This window comes from Tenrec ecaudatus, chromosome 6 (genome assembly GCF_050624435.1).
Source record: "Tenrec ecaudatus isolate mTenEca1 chromosome 6, mTenEca1.hap1, whole genome shotgun sequence".
Lineage (NCBI taxonomy): Eukaryota > Metazoa > Chordata > Mammalia > Afrosoricida > Tenrecidae > Tenrec > Tenrec ecaudatus.
Genome location: NC_134535.1, coordinates 59,535,874 through 59,562,619, shown reverse-complemented (window position 1 = coordinate 59,562,619; position 26,746 = coordinate 59,535,874). Strand labels below are relative to the sequence as shown.

The 26,746-nt window shown below is 42.0% G+C and overlaps 1 protein-coding gene across 1 annotated transcript in view; it reads right to left on the bottom strand.

Annotated features, from left to right (window-relative positions):
* The window catches only part of PTPRR (protein tyrosine phosphatase receptor type R), a 279,519-nt gene extending 253,413 nt beyond the window's left edge, over nt 1-26,106 (bottom strand). Inside the window, exons 1-3 of the mRNA XM_075553227.1 lie at nt 26,044-26,106; nt 23,322-23,634; nt 23,029-23,130 (exon numbers count right to left, since the gene is read on the bottom strand). Coding sequence (XP_075409342.1) covers nt 23,029-23,130; nt 23,322-23,634; nt 26,044-26,106 — 478 coding nt within the window. The remainder of the gene's footprint in view (nt 1-23,028; nt 23,131-23,321; nt 23,635-26,043) is intronic.
* Nucleotides 26,107-26,746: the final 640 nt, after the last annotated feature.

Genomic DNA, 26,746 nt, shown 5'->3' with positions numbered 1-26,746 from the left:
CTGGTGGATTTGAACTGCTAACCTGCTAAGACTCACTGGACAATGCCATCACGGCTCCTTGGTGATGTGGATAGTAAACCTATAATAAAATTAAAGAAACCAACACCAAAGAAATTAGTCAATTTTTTTTCTAGAGCTAGTTCAATTCTCTTTTACAGTGGGGTGATTTTCAGAATACAACCAGATTCTGAAAACAGTACGTGCTGATTTTAACTAAGGCACCTGGAAACTTTCTATATGTTCTTGAGGTAAACAGTCCTTCACGTTTCAATTATTCCAATGGAAAGAGGTTTTCCTACGCTTAGCTCAGAGAAACGAGTGCTGATATTCCATGTGCCTTTGTTTCTATTTTATCAACCAAGAGTCAAGCCGCATAGTGGAAAATTGATTCAAGAGTCATGGAATTATATACATATCAAACTGTGACTTCTGGTAAAAACAAGCACCATAGCACTGAATGAAGGTTATCTCTTCAGAGACACATGGTGAAGGTGACCTTGGGAGACTTGCTGATTGTCGCAGGCAGATGCTGAGCCTTCTCTAGGTCTAGTCCTTCTCCTTGGGGAGGCAGGAGAAAGAGGAGGGGAGAGATACAGAGAGGCAAATCAGCATTCCAGGTGGTGGCTCCTGTCCTCGGGATCTCCCCAACATCCCTCAGCTTGGGGAATTGTCAGTTATCTCTCTTTCACAGGGGTCGCCCACTTCATAACAGTAGCAAAGTTACAGTTATGAAGTAATAACGAAAATAATGTTATGGTTGGGGAGTCCCCAGAAGACAAGGAACTGTATTAAAAGGTAGCAGCATTAGGAAGGTTGAGAACCACTGCTAGGTCCTCTATAACTAACTAACTAACTCTCTCTCTCTCTCTCTCTCTCTCTCTCTCTCTCTCTATATATATATATATATATATATATATATATATGTTTGTGTGTGTGTGTGTGTTGCCACTGATAAGGTTATAATTAAAGGACTTCATGTTTCTTGATTTCAGCCCATCTTAAATGGATTTATTTTTCACTTGACAAATATAGAATACAAAGTGGAGCATAATAGAATTACCACAAGACGTTTGGGGGCAATGGAACAAGTCATGAAAGTCATGCAGAAGGAATGGGGTTGAGTCGTCTGTAAAGTGTGGGGTTCCTGGGTCCGCACACACCACGGTGGGCAGACGTCCCCCGTTCCTGAGGAACTGAATCAAGTGGTGTTTGGAGAGAAAAATAAATGCTGTGTTGCCTCAAATTGTACACAGCGAAGACCTCCATCAGAACACCCTCACTGGGGAAATAAAGGCAGCTGTGAAAAAGTGGCTGAAGGTCATCAAGCTGGGTGATGCATTAACTTTTGGAGAAATCTTAGAAATCTCCCTTCGAAGGACCACATTGAGTAATAGAGTAGTACATTTACAAAATCTATTTTTTAAAATCATTTTATTGGGGACTCATACAACTCTTATTACAATCCATACATCCATCCATTGTGTCAAGCACATTTGTACATTCATTGCCCTCATCATTCTCAAAACATTTGCTCTCCACTGAAGCCCTTGGTGTCAGCTCCTCATTTTCCCCTCCCTCCCCGCTCCCCACTCCCTCATGAACCCTTGATAATTTATAAATTATTAATAAAATATATTTTTATACATCATTCATTATTATGCAGTTGGCTCAAATATAGTTATTTACAAAGATTTATAGAGTTTATAACTAATTCCATTGTTTTATAGCAGAATTTTTCAGATAACTTGCAATCTGGACTCCAATTACAAGACAAAGAAAAAATATATATATTTAAAGAGTATTTTTCTTATTGGGTCAAGATTTATATTGAAGCATAAAAATAAACATGAGAGAGAAAACATTAAAATCTTGCCACAATAATGGTACTACAGAGACAGAAAGGCCCCCCAGTCTCAATTTGGGGGTGAAAAAGGCCAGGAAGTTCACAGTTGTCCACTTTGAGACCCTTGTCCTACTAGCCTTTTCCTTTCACTGCCTATGTATGGGAATCGAGACGCACTTATTAGGCCATGTCAGTCAAAATTTCATACTCTCTCTTAATACAGCATTTAAAATCATGGCATTGTTGTTGTTGTGTGTCCGTGTTTGATTCCAACTCTCGGTCCCCTTCTCGTATAGACTAGAGCTTCCCATTGTGTTTGTAGGCTGTAATCTTTATGAGAGCAGATTGCTGTGTTCTCCTGTGAAGCCATTGGGTGGGTTCAACCGCCAACTTCTCCACTAGCCACTGGGTGCTTCACTGTTAAGCCAACAGGGTTCCGTAGACTAAGGTATTGCTTTCTAGTAATACACACTTCACAGACTGTACAATTAACAATTGCTCTTATCAGGAATAGATCAGACAATCACATCATTTCTAAAATACAGTTAGTTGAAAGAAGACCCTTTTCAGGAATGGGAGTGAAGAAGAGAAAGGTGAAGACTGAAACCGTACCTAAGAATTTAGCACTGGAGGGTCACCCTAAAACTTCACAGGCTTAGAGGGGCTGAGACCCCTCAGCAAGAGCTAATACTCCAGGGTGACATGGTGGGAACCAAAGATTCATTTGCCCTAGACATGGGCATGCTTGCTCCAATGGGAATTCATAGAAATAATCACAGATTCAACAGAACTGGACTCCAGGGAAGATGTGATGCCTAATTCCAGGAAGGCATATGTGCGAACAATGAGGAGCCATGTAGCCTTGGCTCTGTTCCGTTTCATCAAGTGTAGCTCTTGCCCCTCCTATAAACACGTATGTTTTCAAACGGAGCTTGGCTGGACACAAAACCTGCAGTACAGAGATCTTTCAAGAAGCATGCAGAGAAAATCATTTTCAAATGCTCAGCTTTTATATGTATTCTTTCCTAAAATTGATCTGTGAGAGCATAGACCTATTATCAAAGTGTCATTCTGGTTTCCTCTCTGTAACACATCTCATTTCACAAAATAAAGGCTTACCTATCTCTCATTTTGAATTGAATCTCTCTGAGGCTTGTGTCCTTGGCTTGTAATAAAAAGGTTGGACATTCCAGATCACTAAAAGAAAGACCTGGTGATCTTCTTTCGACAAATCATCCACTAGAACTGGATAGAGCACTCTGACACACATGGGGCCATTTAGTGGGAGTGAACTCAATGACAACTTGTTACTGGTTTCTCCAAATATTTTTTAAAACCTTCCCCATGACTATTGAAAATACTAAATCAAATGTTGAGGGAGGAAACGCTTCCGTTAATCAGAGTCTCACCTCTTCATTGTAGAACGTCAGTTTTCTCGCAAAAAACAAAACACCAAACCTCAGTCCATTCAGATTTATAGTGTGCCACAGGGCAGAGGGTACAACCTCAGGGCTCTTAAGGCTTTGATATTTATGGAAAGATGACTCTGGCTTTCTCCTGTGGAGCGGCTGGTGGGCTCAAACAGATGACCTTTCTGATAGGAATCAAGCACTTAACTACTGTGTCAACACGCCTCCATTTTCCCTTACATCCACTTCTCAGATCAGTAAAGTTCAGCATTTGAAGTTGTGCATTTTGATTCGTGTTGGCTGCTAGGAACTCAGATCGTTTGTAGAGTGGTGCTGTAGAAGTGAGAATATTTATGATGAATCTTACCTTGCGCTCAGACTGGAGATACTTCCTAAGATGAAAGGATGCTTATTATCACAGTGGCTCCTCTGACTGTAGATTTTTTTCTTATATAAATCAGTTTATAAATTAGAATTTATTTTACTTAGGGTTACCTCAATCTCAAATATAATTTAAGGAGAACATTTATTAAGTCTTAAAATAATAAAGACAATACAAAGACACAAGCACATCATCCAGATGAGGGAGGCCATTAGCACGAGGTCATATGGTATTCAAAGATTCAGTCATGACACTAGCTAAATAGGGCACAGAGCACAGAGAAGTGTCGCAATCAATATACCGTAGTTACAGGGGGGACTACAGAAGTGGGAAGAGGAGCACGATTGAGACACGTACATTTTGTCAGAGAGAAAAGCTTACAAGATTGGACCAGGGCTTTTTTACCAAGGCAGTCAGGGCACAACTGATGGAGCATGACTCATGACCACGTAAACCCTGGCCTGTGCCCAGTGCAGTGATCTCCATCAAAAACACACCCGCGAAAGCCCCTAAGAGAGACTCGCCCTTCCTGGCTACCTGGAGAGGGGTCGAGGTAATCTGCTTTCCGAAGCACTATACCTGAGCGCAAGACTGTTTATATACTTAGTTAGTTAACAGAAGAAATTCAATAGGGACTCTGGAAATACACTTGGATTTTGAGCTTTCCCTGTCATTCATAGCCTGTAATGGAGAGCTCAGAATTTAAACTCTAATGAAATCCTCCTCTTCTGATCATGGATTATATTATTAATAATACTTTGATCATACAGACTGGTGGTGTTTTTATGTGAAGGATTAGCTGATACTTCATTTAGATGACTGTTCATTTTAGTAAAAAGCCTTTAAGACCCCAGATGCTATTCTTTCTTCTTTTGTAATTAAAAAAATATTTTATAGGCATATACTTTACATAAAACACAATCACATTAAGAAGATTTCTGCAATTGTCACCACGATCAATTTCAGAACATTTTTTTCTTGTACTCATTTTTGTTAGCTCTTCAATTTCCCTATCCTCCTCTGCCATGCCCATAGGCAGTTATCTAGCCAATTACTATCTGTATAAATCCTGGATTTAATATGCAGAAAATCATACAAAGCACAAAAGAACACAAGCAAGCAAACAAACAAGACCCAACAACAATCACTAGACAAAACATGGAAAACTTTTAGTTATAAAGAAAGCAGAAAATATTAAAAACTGAAACAACTTAAAAATGGGTCAAATGGTCACACAGGCTGGTGTGCTTCTTCTATGTGGGCTTTGTTGCTTCTGAGCTAGATGGCCGCTTGTTTACCTTCAAGCTTTTAAGACCCTCGATGCTATATCTTTGATAGCTGGGCACCATCAGCTTTCTTCACCACATTTGCTTATGCACCCACTTTGTCTTCAGCGATAGTGTCGGGAAGGTAAACATCATGGAATGTCAGTTTAATAGAACAAAGTGTTCTTGCATTGAGGGAGTACTTGAGTGGAGGCCCATTGTCCGTCTGCTATCTTAATACTAAACCTATAAATATATGCACGTAGCTCTATTTCCCCATCATAATACATAAATATATTTACATATGTATATGCCTATATTTAGACTTCTATAAATGCCCTTTGCCCCCTAGTTCTTTCCTCAATTTCCTTTTACTTTCCTCTTGTCCCACTATCATGTCAACCTTCACTTGGGTTTCAGTAATTTCACTCAGTTACATTGCCCTTGACCCATCCCTCCCAGGCCTCTCACACCCTCCTAGCTACTGATTTTGGATCACTTGTTCCCTTGTCCCTGGGTTGTTCAACACCACCTCCTTTTCCCCACCTCCCCGTCTCCCATGTCCCCCCCGGAATCATCAGTCCTGTTATTTTCTCCTCCAGACTGTTCATCCAGCCTATCTTATCTAGATAGACCTTCAGAGATAATAATAGGCACACCAAAAAAACCCCACAAGACATAGCAACACAAAACAACAAAAGAAAACAAAATGATGACAACAACAAACCAATAACAATAAAGAAATAAAAATAAAAATCACCAAAAAATCATATCATTGTGAATGAGGGAAGTGCAGATTGGGGACCCGAAACCCATCTGTAGACAACTAGACATCCCCCTACAGAAGGAATACGGGGAAGAGACAAGCCAGTCAGGGTGCAGTGTAGCAACAATGAAACATATAACTTTCCTCTAGTTCTTAAATGATTCCCCTCCCCCCACTATCATGATCCCAATTCTACCATACAAATCTGGCTAGACCAGAGGATGTACACTGGTATAGATTGAAACTGGAAACACAGGGAATCCAGGACAGATGATCCCTTCAGGATTAATGGTGAGAGTGGCGATCCCAGAGGGTGGAGAGAAGGTGGGGTAGAAAGGAGGAACTGATTATAAGGATCTACATATAACCTCCTCCCTGGGAGACAGACAACAGGAAACTGGGTGAAGGGAAACGTCAGACAGTGTAAGATATGACAAAACAATAATAATTTATAAATTATCAAGGGTTCATGAGGGAGAGGGGATTGGGGATGGAGAGAAAAAATGAGGAGCTGATACCAGGGGTTTAAGTAGAAATCAAATGTTTTGAGAATCATGATGGCAACAAATGTACAAATTTGCTTGACGTACAATGGATGTATGTATGAATTGTGATAAGAGTTGTACATGCCCCCAATAAAATGATTTTTAATGGGTCAAATGGGAGATAAAATGATAAGATATTAATAACCTTTTAACCTCACTACATCTTCTCTGAGGGAGAACATATTCAGCATATCTTAAACTGAAAGAACTCAAGAAGACAACTCAAGCCTCCCTCAAGTTGCAATATCAAAGGATTCTGTGGACTGATATTAAATACTGCAAGAGGCACCAAAAGAAGATGGAACAAATACAGAGTCACTGTTCTATGAAGCACTCAGAGAACTCATTGCCACTCAACCATATCAGGAGGAAGCAAAGAGCAGGAACCGATGGTACTGAAGGAAAAAGTCCAAGCTGCACTGAAAGCATTAGCCAAAAACAAGGTTCCAGGAATTGACGGAACACCGACGGAAATATTTCAATATGAAGCCCTGGAAGAGGTCACTCACTCATGCCAGGACGTGTGGACGACAGCCCCTGACCTGCTGACTGGAAGAGATCCCTATTTGTGCTCACTCCAAAGAAAGGCGACGCAATAGAATGTGCAAAGTATAGAGCAATAGCCTCGATATCACATGCAGGTAAATTTTTTTGCTAAAGATCATGCAATAATGCTTGCAGCAGCACATTGACAGGGAGCTGTCAGAGGGTCAGGCCACATTCAGAAGAGGGGAGGGAAAGAAGGACAGCACTGGTGAAGTCAGATGGATCTTTGCTCAAAGCAAAGAATACAAGAAGGATGTTTACTTGTTATTTATTGACTAGGCAGAGGAAGGTGACTATGTGGATCATAACAAACTATAAATAGAGTCGAGAAGAATGGGAATTCCAGAACACTCCCTTGTACTCTTATGGAACTTGCACATGAATCAAGAAGCACTTGTGCAAATAGATCATGGGAAAACTGCACGGTTTAAAATCAGGAAAGATGTGTATCAGAGTTGTATTTTCTCACCATACTTATTCAATCTGTGAGCCTAGAAAATCATCAGAGAGGCTGGATTTTAGGAAGAATAATTCAGCATCAAGATTGGAGGAAGGCCTAGTAACAAACAGTCTGTATTATGCAGATGACACGACCTTATTTGCAGAAAGTGAGGAGGACTTGAAGAAATCGCTGCTGAAGATGAAGGGTTGCAGCCTTGAACATGGGTTAGAACTCAATGTAAGGAAAACCCAAATCCTCACACCTGCACCAGTAGATAACATGATAGTCAGAGATGAGCTTGAAGTCAAAGAGTTCCTCTTGCTTGGCTCCACAACCAATGTTCATGGAAGCAGCACTCAAGAGATCAAAAGGTGCATTGCATTGGGTAAATCTGCAGCATCTATCCTCTTATTGAAAAGCCAGGGTGTTACTTTGACCCAAGCAATAGTATTTTCAGTTGCCTCATCTATATGTGAAAGTTGGAAACTGAACAAGGAAGACCAAAGAAGAATAGATGTGCTTAAATTGGGGTGCTGAAGTGAATATTGAAAGTACCATGGACGGCTAAAAGGACAAACAAATCTGTCTTGCAGAAGTTTGACCAGAGTGCTCCTTAGAGGCAAGGAAGAGGAAACTTCATCTTTCCTGCTTTGGACATGTTGTCAGGAGAGATCAGTCCCTGAAGAAGGACATCATATTTAACAAAATGGAGGCAGCGAAAAAGAGGTAGGTCCTCAACAAGATGGATTAACACAGTGACTGCAACAATGTGCTCAAGCAAAGGAACATTTGTGAGGAGACACAGCACCAGCTAATATTTTGTTCCGTTGTGCATAGGGCTGCTATAAGTCAGAACCAACTGAATTACACCTAACAGACACAATACATCTGCCGTGATAAACTTTACAACGCTCTCTGGTCCAGTACCAAGAGTACTTGAATCACTGGACTATGTTCAGCAGGGATTTTATGCTACTTTCTGATAGCTGGGTACCATCTGCTCTCTTCACCACCTTTGCTATGCAACCTTATCTTTAGAGATACTTCATTAGGGCTACTATCATTCAGGACCATTGTATAATTATGAGCTAGTTTTAATGTTACAAAGCAAATATCCCAACAGTCTTTTAGAACTAGTGATATGCTCACTGTTTGTCAGGGCACATCCTCTATTTGCCGTGAAGAAAAACAAAATCAAGCAAAAAAACCTTCAGGGTGGTTGCTTTTAATGAATCAAAAGGCAGTGTGAAGTTTTCCCTTCATTTTTAAAAGCTGAAATACAGTATTATCAATTGGAGTTTTCACATTCTAGTGTGATAACTATTTCTGCATCTAATCATTGATTGATCCTCTCCTGATTTATCCACATGGTTACGCTCCTAAGACTAGATCACTGTGTGAAAATGACAGCTATGGAAAGTGGAGGATGACCATGATGGATCACACCATGGAGGGTTACATCAGTAGATCGCTGTCACATTGCATCATCATATAACTGTCAAACCACCGAGAATCCTACCTGAGCCAAAATGATCCATAACCTTAACCATTTAATTCAGCATTACTCTCATCTCACAACTCAGCATGTGTTACTTCCAGATGCATGTCTTTAATATGAAAATAGTTGGATAGTAGATGGTTTGTTATTGTTGTATATGCAAGATGTCAGATCATGAGATAGGAGCAAGTGTATTGTATATTCTAGGCTGATGCTGTAGGAAGTTACATTCATTACTTTTTCAAATACCCACCTACATGGAGGATGGTTGCTATTGTTTTAGCCCTATTTGACTGAGAAAGGGAGGCACTGTTGTAGATAAATGTTATGTTACTGACCCTGCTGGATAGAGTAGAATTGCTTCAGAGGCTCTCGGGGGCAGTAAATCTTTACAGAAGTAGGTTGCCTCATCTTTTCCTCATGGAACGGCTAAGGGATTCAAACCATCAGCCTTTCCGTTAATAGCCCAGTGAGTAAACAATTCTTAGATCATAAATGGCAGAGAGAGAATTTAAATCTAGGGAGTAAAAAATAAATAAATAAGCAAATAAACAAATAAATCAATCTGGGAGTCCTGTTCTAGGATCTAAATTATTTACCAAGTACCATTAGTTAGGACACATTTTTGAACCTTTTGAAGCACAAATATGCCATTTACCATACCTTCCATTTTAAAAGGTGCGATGATTGTCTTTGAAAAAATCACTTTCTTCATAAATAAATACATTTGTCTCTTTTTGCCGAAATCTAAAATTTATTATTGTTGCATAGCTTCAGTTAGATTTAAGTGTTATAAAGTGTCATTATTTGTGTAGTTTTTACAAGATCTGTAAAATCATATAAATGGCAAAATGTGCAATCTATGCACTGTAACTGTCAGGGATTGCCAGTTTGAAGACAGAGCACTCCTCGTAAGCAACTAGTGGTCACCAGTGGGAAGTCTCAATCCTCTGCCCTAGATCTGCCAAGAGTCATGTCCAAATGAGCCACGCTGTCAGCATCTCTGAGAATCCCTCTGAGGAGGATCTTAAGTGTCATGGAATGATCTGACCACAGCCTGGCTGCCTTACTGGATTTGAATAAAGCATAGAAGTTCTAGGTTTTCCTATGGACTGCAGTCTACAACACAGCTGTTCACTCTTGATAAAAATTCAACTGAGATAAAATTCACATGAAAAAGAGTCCTGGCTGACTGCTGAGTAGCAGGACCTGCGCGTTACAGTAATGCTGAGTCATTTCATGAATAGACTAAAGCTGTATAAGACAATCCCAAATTTCCCAAGAACTTCCCAAACTAAGTTCTTGTGATCTCCATGTCCAACTTTCCCTTGACATTCACATTGCCTCATTTTCGCTAAGGTCCACAAGGCCCAAACAGTTTTCCTTTTCTACCTAGAGAACCGTGGTCTAGAAGCTCCGTGCAAGAATGCCCGTTGGCCAGTAGAACAGAAACAATTCCAGATCATTAGGCAACAGACGAGGGGCCTACAGAAGAGACTGACTGGGGAGGAAGTTTCTATGACAAGCCTGAAGTTTCTTCTGATAAAGCCAGTGTGGTAGGAAACACAAATGTGATCTTAATAGAGCTTCTGTATGTGTTACACATCAGGAGGTAAATCTACGAAGGCGTTTAAATGGGAAGTTTTGAAGCCAGGATGCCAGAACGCCAGCACAGACAGACTTTGAAACGAAGAAGCATTGGGAATGACTTTTGGAGGAGAGTAGCTGGTTTAGAGCTTCACACTACACCACTAACCTGAACAGATGGCCAGGCTCATGCTTGTGATAGATGCAAACTCTGCTGATATGCCCAGTTGGGAAAACAGTTGGCATTCAGAATCCATCCCGGGCCTGCAAGGCTTCCCCAGCGTTAACTCCAGCAGAAGAAAACGAGGATTTACTCCAAGACAACAGTTAGTCGTTTATTGTCATACCTCTCTCACTGGCAATCAAGCAATAGCTACTATTAACTGGCACATACTCGAGACTTCATCTCATTTAGCACCCAGGAAGAACCCGAGAGTTTCACGTGACATAATCCTCATTTTAAAACCGAGGACACCGAGGCTTGGAAATATAAAAAAGTTGCTTCCTCAACGTGAAAGAGATAGAATGTGGTAGTACCTGGACTTGCACCCAACAACAGCATGTCACTTCTTCTCTTATTTTAATTTTTATTTCATTTCTCTTTTCAAAACCTTTCATTTTCTTCCAGGGAGAATGGAAAGCATCTTCCTTGAACCAAGAAGGCAAAGAAAGCATTGCTTATAACTTGAATTCATACTTTTATATTACAGGATTGGTTGTCTTGCAAGTTAACTCACCATAACCTTTTCTTTGACATATTTGTTATTGTGCACTTTTTCAGAGTAAGTAAAAGTGTCCCAAGCTGACTTTGTGCAATTTTCCCTCGAGTTTCCATCAGGAAGTGGACCATTGCCTTAGTCAGACATTAGCACTCATGCTTGCTACATGGTGCCGCACAAGCTAGTGGATAACTCTTGCCCTGTGCGCATTCTGTGCTCCTTTCTAGAGCATCGGTGGTTTAGTCCACTTTGCATATTTAGAGTAGAAAAAAGATATTGCTTCATATTTGAACTAATGATTGAAAAAAAGCATCCCTCTTGAATATGGCATTTCCTTCCATATAATTAGACACATTGATCTAGATTATTGCTTAATTTTAAAAATTTGTTTTAAATTTAGTGTTGGTTTATGTGGCTATGATTTTAATGAAAATCAAAATCTTAGTAAGTTGGGAACAAATAAGTGATTATCAGGAAAGTCTACATATCCGTAAAAATTAGTTAAATGGGAAGTGCCAATGCTAACATATATATTTGCTGTTTATGTTTCTGTGGCACAGATCACAATAGAAGTACTTACAGTTGCAGTGTATGGTACAAGAGGTATTTGAAAATGTAATCTTAAAAAAAATAATTTTATTGGGCGCTCGTACAACTCATCACATTCCATACATACATCCATGTGTCAATCACATTTATACATTTGTTGCCATCATCATTCTAAAAACATTTTCTTTTTACTCGAGCTGTTGGTATCAGCTCCTTATTTTCCCCCTCCCTCCCCCACTCTTGATAATTTATAACTATTATTATTTTGTCATGTCTTACACTGTCCGATGTCTCCCTTTAACCCACTTTTCTGTTGTCTGTCCCCCAGGAAGGGGATTATATGTAGATCCTTGTGATCTGTCCCCCCTTTCTACCCCACCTTCCTTCCACCCTTGTGGTATCGCCACTCTCACCACTGGTCTGAGAGGTTTATCTGTCCTGGATTCCCTGTGTTCCCAGCTCTGATCTGTACCAGTGTACATCCTATGATCTAGCTGGATTTGTAAGGTAGAATTGGGATCATGATAGTGGGTGGGGAGGAAGCATTAAAGAACTAGAGGAATGTTGTATGCTTCATCAGTATACTGCACCCTGCCTGGCTCATCTCCACTCCAAGACCCTTCTGTAAGGGTCCAGTTGTCTACAGATGGGCTTTGGGTCCCAGTTCCGCACTCCCCCTCATTCACAGTGATATGATTTTCTGTTCTTTGATGCCTATTACCTGATCCCATCGACACCTCATGATGACACAGGCTGGTGTGCTTCTTCCATGTGGGCTTTGTTGCTTCTCAGCTAGATGGCTTCTCAGCTTGTTTATCTTCAAGCCTTTAAGACTCCAGACACTATATCATTTGATAGCCAGGCACCGTCAGCTTTCGTCACCACATTTGCTTATGTACCCACTTTGTCTTCAGCAATTGTGTTGGGAAGGTAAGCATCATGGAATGCTAGTTTAATAGAACAAAGTGTTCTTGCATTGAGGGAGTACTTGAGTAGAGGCCCAATGTCCATCTGCTACTTTAATACTAAATCTATAAATATATGCACAGATATCTATTTCCCCCATCATAATATATAAATATATTTACATATGTAGATGCCGGTTTTTAGACCTCTATAAATGCCCTTTGCATCCTAGTTCTTTCCTCAATTTCCTTGAACTTTCCTCTTGTCCCACTATCATGTAAGCCTTCATTTGGGTTTCAGTAATTCCTCTTGGTTACATTTCCTTTGATCAAGCCCTACCAGGCCTCCTACACCTTCTTCGCCATCGATTTTGGATCACTTGTTGTCCCCTTGTCCCTGGGTTGGCTAATACCACCTCCTTTCCTCTGCCTCCCCCTCTCCAATGTCATCCCAGAGCCATTGATCCTGTTGTTTTTTCCTCCAGATTGTCTATATTGCCTATCTTATCTAGATAGACCTGCAGAAATAATAATATGCACAAAAGCAAGACAGAGCACAATGAAGTAACAAAAGGAAACAAAACAACAACAAACCAATGACAAAAAAAGCCTGTAAATAGTTCAAGGTCTGTTTTCAGGAGTTTTCTAGTTGAGTCTGATAGGTACCACGTCCTGGCTCCAAAGTTTCTTTTTGGTATTCCCTTGAGACTTCCTTAATATGCTCCCCTTGCTGTTCTATTTCATGCCTCAGTGTGGTGGGGTCATATGGGGAATAATTCCCACACTGTGTCTCCAGGGTGGACCGCTGTAGGGCTATGGGTCAGTGAGGGATGTCATGTCTTGTAGTGGGGCTGGCCATATGATCCTGTAGGGCTATGGGTCAGTGAGGGATGTCATGTCTTGTAGTGGGGCTGGCCATATGATCCTCTCTGTGCATTGGTTTCTCTGAGCAGGGTTGGAAATTTAATCTTAAAATGGCATTTTACCATTAATTTGTTTATTGTAATTAAAAAAATTTTGGTGGGGGAGGCTCATACAACTCTTATCACAATCTATATATCCATCCATTGTGTAAAGCACATTTGTACATTCTTTGCCCTCATCATTCTCAAAACATTTGCTCTCCACTTAAGCCCCTGGCATCAGCTCTTCATTTTCCCCCTCTCTCCCCACTCCCTCCCATAAACCCTTGATAATGTATAAATTATTGTTTTTTCATAACTTACACTGTCTGACATCTCCCTTCACCCACTTTTCTGTTGTCCATCCCCCAGGGAGGAGGTTATATGTAGATCCTTGTAATCGGTTCCCCTTTTCCACCCCATCCTCCCTCCACCCTCCCGGCATCACCACGATCTTCACTGGTCCTGAAGGGATAGTCTATCCTGGATTCCCTGTGTTTCCAGTTCCTATCTGTCCCAGTGTACATCCTCTGGTCTCAGATTTGTAAGACTTGAAGGTAAACAAGCGGCCATCTAGCTCAGAAGCAACAAAGCCCACATGGAAGAAGCACACTAGCCTGTATCATCATGAGATGTCGAAGGGATCAGGTATCAGGCATCAAAGAACAAAAAATCATATCAATGTGAATGAGGGGAAGTTCAGAGTGGGGACCCAAAGCCCATCTGTAGGCAACTGGACACCCCTTATGGAAGGGTCGCAGGGAGGAGACGAGCCAGTCAGGATGCAGGGTAGCAACGATGAGACATACAGCTTTCGCCTAGTTCCTAAATGCTTCCTCCTGCCCACTATCATGATCCCAATTCTACCTTACACATATGTTTATTTTTAATACTATTAAAGTATCTTATTTTGAGGAACACTAATGGTATTTCCAATGTGTTGGTATTTCGAAGGGTTAGGAGGTTTAGAAACACACTCAAAGGCCAAGTAGTTATCTCTCATCATCTCCATTTAAAGGGAAAAAGTCAGGGTTTCACATCTGTGCAGAAGGTTCAATTACGTCAACAAAGTGAAAATGGGATGGATTGGAATTTGGAAAATGTGGGTGCCTGAATTATTAACCAAACACGAAAAAGCATGGGTGGAAGCCCTAGATGGAAGAGTCGGAAGAGGCTTGGTTGAGGGGAATGATGCGGGAGATTATATTGCCAGGACACAGACAGTGGCACACCTGAGGCAGCATGGTTGGCCACCATCTTTGAGGAAGTCATCATTGTTGCTGACTCTACAGTGCGGGACATTTGGCTGCAGTGCAATGTGCACACTGCCGTTGTTGTGTAAGAGCAAGATGACATCTTCAGCAGGGAATGAACTTGTAAGTTTTCCTGTTCCTGGTTTTCCTTCTAGGCACCCATATTTTGAAAATTCAGATCTGTCTTTGTTTCTCTTCATTGACCATGACTGAACTGGGAAGAACTCCCCTCCCACCCCATTACTCTCTTCTACATTTTATTTCTCCATTACACTGGGGAAAAGAATGAGTTTTAAAAATTTGATTTCATGAAGAGTTTTCTTTAAAACATTCTCTCTCCTGTGGAGTCAATTCCAATCCAAAACAACCCTGTAGGGGAGAGGAAATGTACAGAGTTTCTGATACTGTAAATCTTTATGGAAGCAAACCCTTCGATTTTTCTCCCACAGAGCAGCGAGTGGGTTCTTACCACTAGCCCATTGCTTAATCCACTGTGCCACGGAGCCCTTTTTCAAAATGATTGGGAGAATTCTGCTTTCTAGCCCTCCAGGACAGTAGGCAACAGTGCAGACATGGCCAAGTTCAAGAACCACTCCATGAACAACCAATCCTGAAAATGATACAGAAATGACAGCAAGACCCCTATCACAACAAGATGAATCTCTTAAAGGGGTAGACCTCAGGTTCCTAAGAAATATGCATTTTTTTTCATGAAGCACAACAAGAAGAGCTTGAAGAAAATGCAGGCCAACACCAAGACCACGGATGCTCATGCCAAGGCTCTCAAGGCTCTTGTACAGAGTCCCAGGAGGTCAAGGCTAAGACCCGCAAGCTCAGTTGACTGGTTTATATTGCCCATCCCAAGACTGGCAAGCAGGCTTGGGCACATACTGCCAAGGGTCTGAGGTTCTGCTGGCCAAAGTCCAAAGCCAAGGCTCAAATTGAAGCCAATGATCCAACCAAGGCCTCAGTTCAAGCTCAACTTCTCTGCTGCCCAAGCTCCAGGTGCAGCTCTCAATGATGCCCAGTTTCCCACAAAACAGAGTTGTCTAGCTGAGGACCAGGACAGAATGGTAGGACCCCCGGGCTGCTACCGGCATGGAGCTGCGATCTTCATGTGCTATTTGTATGAATAAGCCCAAGGCAGGCAAAAATCAATCAAATGAAATCAAATCACTAGGAGAAAACAATAAACAAAATGACAGCTGCTTTCTCTTAAAAAGAAAAAAAATCCCTTGAAATCATGTAGGTCTTTGTGGGCAGACTTTGTTAGAATAGATAGACATTAAGCAATGCAAACCTCAGACAGAATCTCTTCACAGTTTGATTTCTGCTCAAGGCAATTAAGTAAGAGCTGGAGTGTTTGGGGTCTAGATTTATTGAGGTCACATTTGATTGAGCACATGGTGGCTCGTGTTTGTTATTAACAGATAGGTGAAAATTAGTAAGTATCCAGGATCAGTTATTCGATATATATTTCTTAGTGCACACAGGTCATTTTTTATTCCTTATGTAATTCTTTGAACAGTTAAATGTACAGACATTAAGCTCCTTCCTGGCTGAAGTATTACTGGAAAATCATTCAGGAACATAAACATGTAGACCATCTTTGAATGAAAGATTTTCTGTTCCATCCCAATTTCTCTGTGAACAATAAATGTAAAATGTATTGTGGGAACAATAATGATAGTTAATTCCAGTCTTTATGGTCACAGAGTTGACATACTCTTTTTCAATGTATCTTAATTAATCATAAATTTATCTTGCCAAATATGGTATTTATTCATTGAGCATTAGTATTATATACTAGAAAACAGTACTAGGAAATAAATATACAGGGATTGAAAACTGCAATGATATTATTTTATATATAGGTTCAAAATCTAGGCCAAATGTACTAACAGAAGACTATCCAGTGCCCCCAAAGGAAACCCAGGAAAGCAACTTGAATGAGAGAGAGTTTCAAAAAAAAGGATCTCAAAATCTAAAGTGCTTGAATAAGATCTTGAAGTTGGAGGAAGCATTAATGAAAACTTTCAAAATTTAGAAAAAGAAGTAGAGTATAAGTATTTAAGATAAGTGACACTGGAAAGGCGTAGAGGCAAAAGAAATTTAGTCTCACTCTACAGACAACAAGGAGACTTGATGATAGGATGGGTTCAACATTGGGCTGTGAGCCCAAAGGTTAGCAGTTCAAGCTTACCAGCTGCTCCAAAGGAGTAAGATGAGGCTGTCTGCTCAAATAAACACGGACAGCCTTTGAAAGCCTTTGTAGTAGCTCTACTTTGTTCTTTAAAGTTGCTACGAGTCAGAGTCTACTTGAGGGAAATGAATTTGATTTTCTTCTGTTTATATATGTAATAGGGTGAAAAGCACACGTTGAAAGGGAATAATCTTGGCATATGAAAAGATCTGATCATCAAGACTTTGACATGTTTCTAAGGGGCGTGGATTCACATTAAGACTAGAGAATACTTGATAACTAATTTTATAAAAACAGCACAGACTAGGGCCAGGATTCCATTAGTTTCAGTCTTGAGTAATTGTGGGGGATGCTGTGTTTATTGAGTCAATATAGTTATTTAATCATTAGTAGCTAACTTCTAAAGGGAGCCCTTGTGGCATATTGAGCTGCTAACAACAAGGTCAGTGGTTTAAACCCATCAGCTGCTTCACGGGTGAAAGATGAGACGATTTGCTCCTGTAGAGATTTAAAGTCTCCAACATCCAAGGGGCTAGCTCTACTCTGTCCTACAGGATTGCCCTAAGTGAGAATTGACCTTCTGGCAGTTTGTTTGTTTGCTTGCTTTTAGTTTCTGAACTAACTTCTATGTCACCCTGGTGGCGATATACCTGAAGCACTGAACTGCCAACTTCCAAGCCTGCATTTCCATCTGAAAAGATGAGGTAATTTGCTACTTATAAATTTACAGCCAGGAAAGTCCTAGTTCTAATTAGTTCTTATGGCTTGATACATACCCTCAAAAAGAGATCACTGAAGATATAGGCGCTGCGGTAAAATGTGGTGAAGAAACTAGGTGGTGTCCAATGCTCTCAGAAAGAATAGCACCTGGCGTTTTTAAGGCTTGTCTACAAACAAACAGCCATGAAAGTGGATGTCAACTAAGTTGGCACCCAGCTTCTTCCATATGAAGCTGATTTTAAGTAATATAATCCAATGACTTTAAATAATATCATCTCAATCTGAAGGAGGGAATCGTATCAGAGCTTACACTGTGAACTCCAAGTTTGCATAACGTTATGGCTGGCAGTGGAAGTCCAAAACCCACTTGCAGGATCTACACATGGATTAAACCTCTGGTGATTTCCCTCGGACCACAGTCAAGGGATGGGAATAGCCTTGTTATCAGAGAGAGTGTATTGTAGAAACAATTATAATAGATTAAAATATAACATTTGATTTGGATGGTTAAAAGGTATCATCCGATTTGATCCTTCTTTTGATGCAACTTAAAAAAAAAAAGTGAAGGGGAAAGCCATGCGGATGTAGCCTGACGTGCACCCTCTCTGAATACAGGCCAGGGATGTGAACAGCCTCAGTATCACACAGAATGCTTGGGAAGGTGGACTTGACAGACTCAACCAGGTTAAAAGCTAATACCTTATCATTTGATCTCCCTTTTGACCCATTTTAAAGTGGTGCTAGGTTTTACTATTTTCTGTTTTCTTTCCAACTGGGGATTTTCTTTATTTCAGTTTGTTATTGTTGTTAGCTTGTTTTTAATCTTTGTTTTGTATTTATGCATGTTTTTCCACGATGGGTGAATCTATGCAGACAGTAACTGGATTAATAGTTCCTCGGGGTATGGAAGAGGAGATTGGGGGGAAATGGGGAGCTAGTAACAAGGAGTACAAGAAAAATGAAAATCTAAAATTGATTGTGATAATAATTGTATACCACCTATCAATAAGACTGAACTATTGAATTGTATGACATTTGGTTTATGTCCCAGTGAAACTGTCTCCTTCTTAGAGTGTTCTCTGAGTCGCAATCAACTGGATGGCAGGGAGTTTGGTTTGTAGTTAACTTTTAAATTGGGCACTGCTCCTGTGTGCTACAATAGATACCCAAACCACACCCAGTATGTAAACTCGGACCCATAGTGACCCTATAGGGCAAAGTAGACTGGTCCATAGGGTTCCTGAGGCTGTAACTATTTCTGGAGGGGTGCTACCCCATCTTTCTCCTATGGGATGACTCTAACTGCTGACACTTTGGTTAGCAATCTAAGCAATGCTTTGCTCCATCACTCCCACAGGGATCCTACTGTAGATGCAGCACACAAGAAGATAGGCAACATTTTTTTCTCTTATGAAGTCTACATTTGTATGAGGAGAGGAAAAACAGAACAAGTAGGGGAGGGCGTCAACCAGAGACTGGACCACTGTTAAGACTGTTGAGTGATGTTTGAACAGGGAAAATATCGTAGTGTTCTAAGAAACTGTTCATTGACAATGCAAACCCAAACCCATGCGATCTAGGGCTTCCGAGATCGCATGGGTTTGAGTTTGCATTGTCAAACATTTACAAGAGTGAATGGCCCCATCTTTCTCTCAGAGCAGCTGGTGTGCTGGAGCTGTCCCCGGGGACAGGTGACCTTGCACTTAGCCGGCTAAAGCGTAACTAACAGTGCCATCAGGGCTCCTTGTTAGGCAAAAACAAAACTCAAAAGAGCAAACTCACTGCCACCACGTCGATTCTGACTCAAAGCAACCCTAGAGGACAGAGTAGACCCGCCCTTAGGGGTTGTAGAGACTCTAAGTCGATACTGAAGTGGAAAGCCTCCTCTTTCACCTGAGGAGCCTGCTATCTTCCAGCCGCAGACTCTGCAGTTAGCAGCTCCATGCGCTGACTGGGGTATTCTAAAATTCTAGAGAATCACGATGTATCCTTTTAAAAAAGTCTACCCTTTCCTTTGTAAGTTGTGCTTCCAAAAAATGACCTCCTGGATCGTCATGACCCCATTCATGTGAATGCTACCTTCCAGAAAACTAGACCGATTGGCTCGGCTTTTCTGTGAGAGTGCGAAGGCAGCTTTACGGAACACATTGAAGGTAGTATTTGGATCACTGCCAGAAAGACTGGCTGTGAGAACCGGCTGGGATCTGAAAGTCTTTCCAAGAGCTTGCAGAAAGAGCAATGGGCTGAAATAAGTTTCCATATTCCTATTCACTTTGGGAGAGGCAAACAAAAAAAACAACTTTTGTATAAGAAGTTTTAAGGTAGCTCAAGAATGTCTCTTCCTTGCAATTGCATACTGTAAGTGATAACATTGGCGCAAAAAGAAGCTAGATCTTTAAGCAAGGAAAAAGAAGCCACTGGAGTAAAGAAGCCACCTGTGGATCCTCCCTGTGATTTTGACTGTTGCCATCCATATGATTGGGGCAGCTGTGAATTGTCTTCTTGGGTGTTCGTGAAGCAGTCTTTTAAAGTGGAGTTCATGCATTACAGGGATTTCTGGAAAGGATAAAAATGGAGGTTCCGTGCCACAAACTCAATGGTGGCTTCACCTATGAGAACCAGTGCATATGTTTAAACAGTATTAACAGTTTTAACAGGTCTAGACATGTGATTTCCATCCTGATTATACTACTAACGGGCTCCTCACTTTTCCATGACTTTGTTTTCTCATCTGTAAAATGAGAGGTTCGATAAGCATTCACTGTAACTTTTGTATTACTAAGGAGATCTAGGAAACTCAGCTGCTGTGAATAAAAATAACCTCTCTTATAAGCTCCAGGTTCAGCAAATTTTTAGGGTGGCCTTACTCAGAGATGTCAATTACATGGCATAGTGCCCAACTCTCCCATTTGCTTTGCTCTCTAAGACATCACAGATAGTTTACAGTGCTTTTTCATATTGAGTTAGAACTCAGGATAAGAATCACCCCCCAACCCCACCCCCGCAATGTTATAACAAACCATGACCAAACAATTGGAGTTGGCACTCAAGTTGAGGACAATTGGCTATCTTAACATTAGTGACATGGCTATATTGACAGGAACAGCTCCTAGTACAGATAGGAAGAGCACTCCCACCCCGTTAGCCAATTTCTTCCATCCCTAAAGCTTTCTAATATGTCGTCAGTTCTGCCTGCATAAAGCAGTTGGCACCCTAGGCAGAAACAAAAGGAATCAGTTAGCTTTTCTGCTAAAGTAGCATGAGTGTATAGAATTCATGTCCCTACTTTACGTAGCCTGCCTCTTCCCAGAGAGAAGAATATTCTGTAAAAGAGATAAACTCAGACATTCAACAAGTAGAAAACTCAGTGATTTACATAACGTTTTGTTCTTCGCCCTGTCGCCCACTCACTTTCTTCTTGGACAAATAAACAGGAGGTTAGATCAAGGAATCTGTGCTTGTTCCAACTCTGAGGGAAAGCCCTAAAATGTTATTAGATAACTGATGAATTTTAATTTGATGACAGCTTGTGACCCACAAATTTCTGCTTAAAATTAAAATGCATTCAAAATGAAACTGGCAAGAGAACCAATATTAAGCTTGCAATCTGCTGTGATGAAACACCTATCTAAAGCTCTATATTAAATATGAATACAATTAATTTCTATAGAGCATCTTGTAACTGAAATCTGCAAACTAGAGCTCTTCAATACATTGCCTTATTAAATTTAAGTGGCTGGGATTTTTTTTTTTTGCAACTTAGAGTCCAGATGGATTGACTTGGTTATGGTAGTACACCCTTTGGCGGCGCTCCAGGTATAAGCCAGGACTTCAGACTTCCAGGTTTCTCCTTTGAATAAAGTCCTTTATTTTCCTTATTCCAAAATGTTCATCCACAACAATTTCTTATTTTCACGTTTACTTATTTTTAAATCTATACTTACTCAAGGTACAATGAGTTTGGAAATGCTCTGGCATTTTTGAGAGCTCAGTTATATCATTTCTAACTGGATAATAACGGAAGCTTTGGGAAAGAGGGTAATCGATGCTTGTAGAAGTACTGCCACTAAACGATCATCTAAATAAAGCAACTCAGTGTTTATGGTTTTCCTAACTTTCAACATTAAAATATTGTATGTGGTAATTACAAAATCACTATAGCTGTTTTCAAATAACTTAATGACCAAAGAATAGCCATTTTCTGATTTTCAAAAGATTCCGAAGAACCACTGAAAGCTGCATAATTTGGCGTCATATTTATATTTATAACAATTAAGGCATGTACTTAGTTATTGCCTTAATGCCCCTGTGTATCACTTGCTCAAAAGATCCACAGCATTAATTAGAAGCAAGACAACATCAGATTTCCCTCCAATTACTGCACACAGTTTAAAAACCACTCATTTTAAAGAAAATATCACAATCACTTTAAGACATTGGTATTTTTATTCGCTGACCCTGGAAGATAGCACACACTAAATAAGTCTTAACACAATGAATGAATGAATGAATATGTATGATTGAATGACAAGCTGACTTTGGGAAAATGCCGACTCTCTGGCTGCTACAGGACTACTGCGTGGAAGATTGCTGTCGCAGCAGGGCTTGTGAAACCTCTCTTCCATATTCTATTTTGGCTCATGCGTGTGCAAAAAAAAAAGATAAGCGATCCCAGTCAATCAAGTTATTGCATTACATAGAGGCTCTATGTGTCAAAAAAGAGAAAGTCAGGTTGGAATGGTAGCGTATATAAAATCCAGCGAGGTTCATCCTAAGGTTGTTTCGATACGGAACCCGAGATAGGCTTTAGTAGCAAATCTGTTCATATTTGGAAGCAGGCTCATTGACACTTTTGGCTAGATCCTATCAAATTTGCTCCAGGGTAGTCAGCTTTGGTTCGGGTTTCTTTCCTGACAGTGGGCTCTGACCATGGTGCTGAAACAGAAGGTGGGGCGGTGGGAGAGGAATAGCTATTTGAACCCTTTCCTGCTTCTTATTGGTTTAGAAATCTGCGTGACAAGAGCAAGGGTTAGAGCAGCCTGGGCAGCATTACTGCTGAGAACCATCTATTGTGATATTTAAGGCGGACCAGTGTATCCAGACCAATACATCAATGTGAGCTCACACTAAGTCAAGTGACCATAAGCACATAGACGCTGCAATAGGAAAGGTTAAGCTGACAACCAGCATGATGTCTTGTCCCTCTCCTGAAAGATTGAAAGTCAAGTGCATAACCTAGACACGGGGCCAGGAAGTCTGATGGAAAGGAAGGGAAGGGGGAGCAAACCTGGATTCTTACTGAAAACGTTCCACATGTAAGGAAAGATTATTTTAAAGCTCGAGTTGTCTGCCAACAGGTGCATGCCTCCCTCCCCTCTCCCCTGCCAGGTGGCGTCCTGCGTTCTTTGCTGGAAAAGCGCTTCCTAGAGTCCCTAAGCATGTGCCGTTTCCCATCCCAGCCGCAGCTCCAGGTCTACGCCCTGCAAACCCTTACCTGCAGCGTGAAGATTAAGAAGCAGGCACAGCGCTAGGAAGCCCACTGCTTTCCGCATACTGTTGGCGTTGGCAGGTGGAGGAGAACTCCACCGGGACCCCACTGCAGGCAAAGTGCAATTGGAAAGAGCCACCGCCAAGGGTCCGCCGGGCTTAGGAGAGTCGCTTGCGGGTCTTTGGCTGGGGTTTGGAGAGCCAGCACCCAGATTCACCTCCCTGCAAGAGCGAGAGAGCCAAGGAGGAGGGAGGAGGCTGGCGAGTGGGGAGGGGCAGGAGCGCCCAGGGGTGGCTGACGCTTGGCCTTCGGGCAGCGCTGCAGCCGCGGCCGGCGGGAGGGGGACCTCGGGGCGCGTTCTGGGCGGCCCTGAGCCGGGTGGCGCGGGAGCAGCAGCCCAGGCGCGCCGCCACTACTGAGCATGCCCAGCGTCTCGCGCCGCCCCAGCTGCCGCACGGGAGTTTCAAAGGGAAATTCCGCTTCTCCGGGTCTTAGCGGCGGCCGCCAGGGCAGCCGGCCCCGCGGCTTGGGGACCGCAGGAGCCCCTTGTTGGGCGGTGCAGTCTGTCAAGATGCTGTGCAGCAGGAAAGGGGCACGCAATGGACAAGTGACCTGGAAGAGAACCATTGAAAGTCTCCACCGCATCAACCCCACCCCACCCTTCCCCCCAAACCTTCCTTTACACGCGCATGGAGTTCCCTGTTGGGAGCTACTCTTCTGCTGGGTTCCAGAAGGACAGGGTCCCAAGAAGCACCTACAGGGACACATTACTTCTCTGGTGGCATTCCCAGTGAGCCCCCTGGCCTAGCTGGAGAGGCTCCCCAAGAGAGCCTACTCTGCAAACGTGCAGCCTCCTTCCTGATACGTTTCCCATCTATTTACCTGCTGATTCCAATTCCTGATCACATGTTGACGATAATTAAGATAGATACCTTCTCTTTGCCAGTGATTATTTACAACATTTCTCTAATGTGATCTCTTTCTAAGTTTTGAACACTTGTCACTTGATTCCCAAGGATAGTCACTGCTTCCTGTCTTTTCTTCCATCTCTTCAGTCATTACTCACTTGCTACTGTGAGTTCCTTGGGTGTTATCCTTAGTGGTTAGGGCTCTTTAGCGCTCGTGTGTACTTAAGTTTTTTCATGTTCACGATCTGGGTGAAACGATTGTGAGGAAGGCAGAAGATGGGTCAGTGTTTCCTTTGTTGTGCATAAAGTCGCTGTGGGTCCCAACTGACTCAATGACCCTTAACAACAACGCAAGAAATGGTAGATTATACAGGGAACAAAGTTCTGAAAATCTCTTGGCCAAGACGGACTGCCTGGAGGGCTTGAGGGCTTAAGACTACATACAGTCTTGGAGGACATCAAAGCTAACTTGCATAATATAGTCCACTAAGAAAATATTTTACATCCTACTTAAAAACCCACATGTCTTCAAAACTTGTGAGCAGCCAGTTGGGCGGCAACCATTGCTCTCTCCTCTCTAAGGCAAAGAAGAGGGAAGAGAGTCCGGCTCAAGGAAACAAATGGTCCGAAGGACTACCAACACGCAATAAACCAAGGCTCCACTAGGCCAAGAGCTGAAGGACTGGTGCTGCTAGTCCTCAGCAACCACAGTGGACCACTGTGGTCAAGATCACAACAGAAGGTCTGGGCAGAGAGAGAAAACAAAAACAACAGAGAGCAAAAGTCAAAATCATCAAAATGGCCAGGCTTTCTGATCTGATTGAGAGGAGTGGAATCCCTGAGATGAGGCCCCTTGAACACCCACCTCCAGGGATCAACTTCGAGCTGACCAGCAGACCAAACTATAAAATGAATAGTTACACGAGGGAGGAAAATTTCTCTTTTAAAAAATTTTATTGTATTGGGGGCTCTTACAGCTCTTATCACAATGCATACATGTATCCATTGTGTTAAACACACCTGTACATATGTTGTCATCCTCTTTTTCAAAATATTTTCTTTCTACTTGAGCCCCTGGTATCAGCTCCTCCTTGAGGGGACTGCAACCGATGTCACAAAACAAAACGTGCACATCTTGCTGGATGGAAAACCAGTTTGCTCTGTAAGCTTTCATCATGTTTTAAAAGTGCCTTTTAGCTGTTGAGGAAATATCTCATTTCCATTTTATTATGTAAGGTCAAAGGTATAGGATCGTGTCCAAGAACAGAGCTTCTCTGGTCTAGACCTGGGTTCTGGGGAGGCTACTGCCGCCTGTCTAATGTCAGTGCCAGTTTTACCCCCTCGGTGGCTATGTCTTTGGTGTGTGACGATCCTTATAAGTCTAATTCAGTGGCTCATTACTGGTAAAGCCCACACGTTCTTCAGTCAAGCTCCTTTCTCCCTTTTGACTCTTCAAGGAACACTGATTTTCCTGGCTCTATCTTCATGGGCACGGCTGCCCCGTTCTAATTGATTTCACTTGTATTGCCGCCACGCGGAAGCGTACACGAGTCTCACCTGGCCTCACGTTCTGTAGAAAGCCCTGAGCTAACTCCACACGTGCTTTCGTACACATTTGCTTGCTTTGCCTGCTGTGTTTCTTTCAGCTAGTTCAGCTAGCTATGGTTTGTCTTAGAACACTACCGAAGCTTCCATGAAGTGCCTCCACATTGTTGTCTCACTAAAATTGAATAAAGCCATTCTAGGGAACTAATCGGCACCACTAAGTGCTCCTTGAATGGAGCTGCATATCTAATTGAATGCGTTCTTCCTCTGTCCTCTGTGAATTGGGACAACTAATGGGAAACATGCTACTCACCAGAGCTTAAATTAGAGAGGATCTCATAGGATCTGAAAGCTCAAATAGCATCATTTTCTTTTATAATTTATTTAATCACTAACAGTAAGAGACAAGACCAGGAATTGTACCCCAATATTTGGGAGAAGAAGAGATGTATTTTTTTAAATGTGAAAGGTCTTCTATGTCCCAGATGGTGATAATGTAGCCTTGCTCTCCTCGCCAGGAGGAGAGCCAGGCAGCCAGCCCTTCTGCAGGCTATCATTTCCTCCATACCCAGGTAAGCTCCAGCCGCGTCCCTTCGTGCAGATTGTATTTCGTCTGCTCTTCTTTCGCCATAGAACGTATCACTTTCGAACACGCCAAAGCACGCGCTTCTTAAATCTGGTTATCTCCCTTCCCCGACCGTAAAAGGTAGCCTCCACAGAGATGGACCTCTGCAAATGTTATTCCCTCACGTCTCCGACTTTCTTAGACGGGTGCCTCATCGGAAGCACATGCCCAGTGAATGAAAATGCCAAACATTGGTGTTCACTGAAGCTCAGGAGGGACAGCCTATTCAGAATTCTTCCTAAATCGACGTTTCAGCTCATTTACTTAGCTACGCTCAGAGTACCCCGGTGGTTAAGCATTCCTTCACTAACTGAAAGCTTACTGCTGGAGCCCAGTGGGCGGCGCTGCGGGAAGCAGGCCTGAAGATAGCCCTCCCGTAATTAACCAAGTAATAACACCGCTTAGAGGCCACCACCCAGCTGTCTCATTGTGATGGCTGTTGTCACGGTGATGCTGGGAGCTAAGCTACGGGTGTTTCACACACCAGCAGGGCCCCCAGAGGAACAGGTTTTAGTGCCAAGAGGCCTGGTAAGCTACATCTCAACACGAGCCCAGGAAAGCCCTAGGAAGCACAGTAGAATATGGTCTGATACAGTGCTGCAACGCTTAGGTTGAAAGGGACTCAAAATGCACTGTGGCCACAACA